Source organism: Bidens hawaiensis, unplaced genomic scaffold (assembly GCF_021521415.1).
Source record: "Bidens hawaiensis isolate Kalapana, Puna unplaced genomic scaffold, B.hawaiensis_p1.1 tig00013977_1, whole genome shotgun sequence".
NCBI classification, from domain to species: Eukaryota; Viridiplantae; Streptophyta; class Magnoliopsida; order Asterales; family Asteraceae; genus Bidens; species Bidens hawaiensis.
Genome location: NW_027492194.1, coordinates 313,035 through 319,253, shown reverse-complemented (window position 1 = coordinate 319,253; position 6,219 = coordinate 313,035). Strand labels below are relative to the sequence as shown.

General features: G+C 34.4%; 1 protein-coding gene across 1 annotated transcript; it reads left to right on the top strand.

Annotated features, from left to right (window-relative positions):
* The first annotated feature begins 1,727 nt into the window (after window positions 1-1,727).
* On the top strand, window positions 1,728-3,391 carry LOC143545444 (chloroplastic import inner membrane translocase subunit HP30-2-like). The gene is made up of 4 exons (XM_077037344.1): window positions 1,728-1,913; window positions 2,076-2,236; window positions 2,892-2,916; window positions 3,335-3,391. Exons 1-4 carry the CDS (start codon window positions 1,728-1,730, stop codon window positions 3,389-3,391), a joined length of 429 nt encoding a protein of 142 aa, XP_076893459.1.
* Window positions 3,392-6,219: the final 2,828 nt, after the last annotated feature.

Here is a 6,219-nt window from a genome sequence, read left to right as displayed (position 1 = left end):
TTGTTATTTATCACAAATCAAGTATTTATAAGTAATCAAGTTTCCTAATGTTCACTCTAAACCTCTCTTGCTTTATATAATGTCCATTTCTTAATTAGTTCATAAAAGATTCATTAAATGACCAAATAACAAACTTGAAGGACAAAAAGTGTCAAAAATGAAAATCAGACCAATCTAGGGCCGGGGCACCGCGTGGTGGGCTACCCCTCCCTTGGCCGCGTAGCGCTATGGGGTAGCTGCACCAGATTCTTGTTCGTTTTCGTTTTATAACTCGTTTATGGTATAAATCGTTTATTTTAAGCATGTTTGAGAGAATTAAGGACCAAGTAATCACAATATAACTAAAATACAACTCCTAACTCGTTTGCCCTTACCCAAGATCAGATCTTTATGAATCTTTCATTGATTCTTTCCTTAAAACGTATTTACTTGCTTAAACGGGTCAAAAAGCCTATAATTAGTTTGGTTTATGTTTTTCTATATAAACACATCATAATTCCTGCTGTAAACCTTAATCTAGATTAGCGTTTATTTAGTTAATAAATTAATGACTACTTTTACTACATCAATTACATTCATATGAAATGAAACAAATCATTTTTTTATTTTAATTTTTTATTTTATATGTTGCTTGATTATACAATTTTTAATTGTAAAATATTAAATCAATTAAAAATTTGTCATACACAAAATAACAATGACATCAAATTTATCATGATCAATCAATTTCAGAGTCTAAAGATTCAAAGGATGATTATATCAGCAAAGTTCAGGTAATTTGGTTTTTGGGATAATCATGTTTTTTGGATAAACATGAAGAGATGGTCTCAAATGACATCGTATTAATTGTTTAAAAGCTATAATGTTTTATGTGTATGAATATTTTTTTTTGTAAGTATCATGGATTTTTTTTAATTATTTAGGGTAGGTATGTACTTGAGTGAACCTTATTTATCGCACGGACAACTATACGTGGCTACATCAAGAGTTACAAGCAAATCTATATGTTACCTTATCAAGAGCTACAATAACACATGGACAAAATATTTTGATTTTTGATAAGTAATGTATACTAACCAATACAACAACAAATTAGTGTACAAGAAAGTTTTTTACTTATTTGTAACATATTTGTATAACCTTAATTATGTAATTTTTACAATTTTAATGTAAATTGTATTTGTATTAACAATATATGATAATTCTATTGACTAAATTTAATGGCTAGAGTTTAAATTTTTTATCAATTACACGTGTAATACACGGGCCTCAAACTAGTTTATAATATAATGGACTAGCTTAATACACGTGTAATTCTCTTTTCTTCTTCGTCTTCTTCAACCGCCGATTTTTGTACCGGTTCCCCTTTTGAACAACCAAACATGTTTAAAACCGGATTGGTTTGAGGAAAAATTGGTTTAAACCGGTTCTAAACCAAACCAAGCTGGACCAAGTAGACCTCTCGCTTCTAAACTGGTTTCTAAACCAAACCAGTTTGAATCAAATCGGTTTTGACCAAGCTTTGACCAAACCGGTTTTGTACAACCCTAATCCTAGGTAAGGGTTTGGGCCTGGGCCGGAAAGTGCCCTAAATTCCTCATCAATCTTCTTCCACCTTTTAATTAATTAATTAATTTATAACACAATGGGCTCCATTTGGTGTTTCTTTCATTTGGTAAGTTCACCTTGAGATTCGAAAATTAATTAGGGGTTTTTGATTGGATTGGATGGGGTTTAATTCTAAAGCTAAAGAGCAACGGCGTCACCCGGTGGAAGAATTTGAAAAATGGGTGGCCAAACCCGTTGAGGCAGTCATCGCCGGAGCCCTCATGGGTGTCGTATCCGATGTTGTTGTCCAGGGTAGCTGCTCTTTACTTGGCTTTTCTTCACCACATTCTCCTCTTTCTCCAGCGGTACTATTATTATTATTATTATTATTATTATTATTATTTGTTGTTGTTTAATTTTTAAGTTTAAAATCACTTTTTTTTTTGTTAAATTGGAACTTCAATCCTAGCTTTTAAAACTCCTTCCAATTTGTTGTTACTAACATGTTTTGTTTGTCCGTACAACAGATGCTTTCTGCTTCAGGAATGTATCGCCCATTGCTTCAATCTTTCGCCTCTGGAGGGACCATGGAGCAGGCTCGTAACTATGCTGTTATCTTCGGTGCTGACTCTGGCATATCTTGTGTGTTGAAGAAATTAAGACGCGGCAAGTATGATATCCACACAAGGTATAACTAAATTATCATATTACTTTTTTATTTATAGGGGTGCAAACAAGCCGAGCTACTGGCTTGTGAAAAAGTTTGATTGAGCACAAGCTCGAGCCTAAAAAGTAAGCTCGTTTAATGAACGAGCAGGCTCGAGCCGGCTCGCGAACCATTATATAAATTTTTAATATATATTTAATAATTATTAATTCATATATATATATAATGTTTATAATACATAAAATTATAAATGTAAAAAATTATATAAAAATAATTATAGATATTTAAAATTTAATTAATAAATAGTAGACGGGCCGAGCTTGAGCTTGAAAATCTACTCACGAGCTGAGCTCAAGCTTTGAAAATAGAGCTCGAAACACGCCAAACTTGAGCTTGAAAATCTACTCACGAGCTGAGCTCAAGCTTTAAAAATAGAGCTCGAAACAAGCCGAGCTTGAGCTTGAAAATCTACTCACGAGCTGAGCTCAAGCTTTGAAAATAGAGCTCAAAACAAGCTGAGGTCGAGCTCCATGTAAGTTAAACGAGCCGAGCTCGAGCGTAGTCGAGCTTGGGCTTGGCTTGACTCGTTTGCACCCCAACTTTTTTATAAACAAGTGATTATGTTTTTGGTTATAAAGTTTTCACACTCATCTATAATATGTGTATTTCATTGTAGGATGGTGGCCGGTGGGCTTCATAAGGTATCCTACTTTTTCCTTATGAAATATCTTTGCCATCTTGATTCATAAGTGAAGTGGGTTAATATATATTGAGATCAAACTGATAAATTTATATATAAACAAAGTCTGTTTTTAATGCTTGGAACCCTTCTCCTAAATCACATTATTAATTATTTGAAGATGTATAATATTATTACTCAGTGGTTTTAAAAGTTTTATGTAACATACTTTTTTTTATTGATTCTCTAGAGAATCCCGACAAAAGCACGCGACACACGTTATATATATATCTATATGATGTATTTGTTTTGACTTGTGAGCCGCTAACAGAAGATAATGAGACATCTAAAGCTAACGTGGCAGGCAAGTTATCACTCATTGGTTACTTTCTTTTGTATGTTATCATGTTACTAATTTATATGTGTTACTGTGTTTATAGGAAGGAGGAGACGAAAGGAGGAAGCAGGAGGACATGGTTCTGACGACTCGTTGCTGATTAGGTTTGGAGGTTGTAGTATAATCCTTTTTGCATCCAAACCATGGCTTTCACTAAGTAGTAAATTAATGTTTAACTGGTTTTACTGTTGCTAAGTATTGTGTTTTATCTGGTAGTGAACTAGTGATTTATCTTTTGATTTCAAAAGTTAGGTTTGTTGTGTATTTTAAGTTTCCTAACTTTATTTCAAAACTAGAGCTACCCATTTTGATCCGATCAGACTGTTTAGCCATTTATAGTTAGCTGGATATAGACGTGCACAAATCGGGTTCACCTTGAAAACCCGAACCGGTTCGGAACCGGTTTTTTTCAAACCGGGTAGAAAATGACACCGGTTCCAGTCAGGAACCGGTTCGGTTCCCGACCCGAACCGATGCCCAGAAATGCAAACTTTTAGGAACCGGAACCGGTTTTTTTTGAAATTTAAATATTATAGCCGTTAGGAACCGGTTCCAACGGCTATATAGCCGTTTTTGACCGTTGGAACCGGTTTTTTAACTACAAATAGGTTATTTTCTTACTATAAATAGCAAGGTTTGTTTGTGTACTTGTTAAACCACTTCCAAAACTATAAAACACACTTCAAACCACAATTAACCTTAAACCGACAACAAATGGCAACTAATGATGACGTTGTTATGGTAATCGAAACAACAAGATGCCCCGATGTTTGGTTTCATTACGATTTGTGTCTCATGACCGACTCACATGAGTTGGCACGTTGCAAATATTGCTCGAAGTTTCTTAAAGCAGGGTCCAACTCGACATTACGAAAACATACGAATAAGTATTGTCGAGAGAAAAGAAGTTTGGAAGCTAAAAAAAAGGAAGTGGGAGAGTCGTCCGGCTCTACAACCCAAAAATAAGTATTCCCGGATTAAAACGACGGACTTTGTTTTTTATGTTTTAGTTGTTATGTTTAGTATCGTTTAGGTTTTAATAATGTTTGTAATAGTTATTTTTTAAATAAATAAAATGTTCGTCGTTATTAAAAAAGTAACAAAAATTAATCATGAGTAACAAAAGTAATTATAATAAAACAAATCAAAACTAAATATTAGTTAAACAAGTTACAAATAATTTTACCAAAACAAATAATTACAACTCTTCTTCGCCTTCATTCTCGTCTTCACCCTCGTCTTCGTTATCGAAAGAAACCCCGTCCTCCGCCTCCTCATCATGAATATTACCGTTAGAACCGATTCCAACGGATCTATTGTCTCACAAACCGGTTCCAACGGCTATATTACCGTTGGAACCGGTTCCAACGGCTAATTGGTGTCTAAAAAACCGGTTCCAACAGCTATATTACCGTTGGAACCGGTTCCAACGGCTAGTTTGACTTTTGTTTGACCCTTCAAAAAAAACCCGTCGGAACCGGTTTTTCCAGGTACGAACCGAACCGGTTCCAATTAAGAACCGGGTAGGAACCGGGTTGGAACTGATACTGACATACAAATAGGAGAACCGGGTACGATTTTCGGGTACAAAAATACCCAAACCGGGTATTGTACCAACCGGGTTGGAACTGGAACCGGTTCCGGTTCGGTTCCACCAGTTAGGTTCCGGAACCGGTTTTTTTGTGCACGTCTAGCTAGCATACTTCAAACTGACAAGACGTATAATCTCTTATGCTAACTAAGTTCTAACTCACATAGTAAATATAAGCCTGTTTGGTGAGCTTTAATAAACGCTAATATTTTCCAAGTACAATTCCAACTTTATCTTCAAACAACAAAATTGTAATAGGCAAAAAGAAATTGCAATTTTTCCCAGTACAATGCATGATAATATTCATACACATGTATACAAAACCTACACAATTTATAACATATACAATACTGGCATATTCCTACACCTAATATATACAACACATCCGGCATACACCTATACAAAACATAATATTCCTACACAGCTAGCAACAGTATAAAAAAAACATATCAAAAACCTACACAAATAATCAGTAATCTATACATCTAAAGCTATTATAAAAAACCACACTGATCATCATTCATCAATTACCTGCACATACAAATCAACAATCCTAAGGGTATGTTTGGTAGGAAGCTTTTAGGAGCTTCTAGCTTTAAAAAAAACTCATGCTCAATAAAAAGCTTTGTTTGGTTGAATGAACTTGAAGCTTTTAGTAAAAAGCTTATGCTCAATAACATTTAATATATTGTTACAAGATAGCATGTGATGATTTGGTAGTTGTTTCGGAATTTGGAGTGATTTGTAAGGGAGGAGGATAAAATAATTTTTGAAGGGTTTACTGGATTTTATCTTTAAAATATTTACACATGCGCTTGTTTTCTTAAATTTTATAATTTATAAATGGATATGACTAAGACTATGTGTTATGATTTGGTTAGTGAAAATGTCACGTAGGCGTCACGTTATTGCCATGTAGATAGTGTGTTTTAACTAAGCAACTCAAAAAACAAGTGTAATGAAAGAAGAGTTAGTTAACAAAGATTAAAAAAAACTCATCGGTAGAAATGTGGGTGTACCCACCATTTTTAGCCTCTTGGGCGTTAGTAGAATGGCCTGCAAGGGGCAAGCATATTGACGCCCATGGTGGTGCTAAGGTTTTTAAGATGAAAGTTGGGTATACTGACGCCCATAGTGATGTTAAGGTTTTTAAGATGAAAGTTTGATGAGGTGGTAGGAAGTGACGCCCCAAATCCTATCATATCATAGGAATAAAGGGAGTTTGAAGTAAAACAACTAACCACTAACTACTAAGCTACTTCAACCCATGTTGCAATAAATTATTAAATGACAATTTAAATATTTTTGTATCATAACAGAATTCTTTCACAAAAACA

Bases quoted from the DNA above. Each gene is read 5' to 3' on its own strand.
- LOC143545444 (XM_077037344.1), top strand. From the start codon at position 1,728: ATGGGGTTTAATTCTAAAGCTAAAGAGCAACGGCGTCACCCGGTGGAA. The intron at 1,914-2,075 runs GTACTATTATTA...TCCGTACAACAG, and splicing joins ATTCTCCTCTTTCTCCAGCG to ATGCTTTCTGCTTCAGGAAT. The intron at 2,917-3,334 runs GTATCCTACTTT...CTGTGTTTATAG, and splicing joins TGGCCGGTGGGCTTCATAAG to GAAGGAGGAGACGAAAGGAG.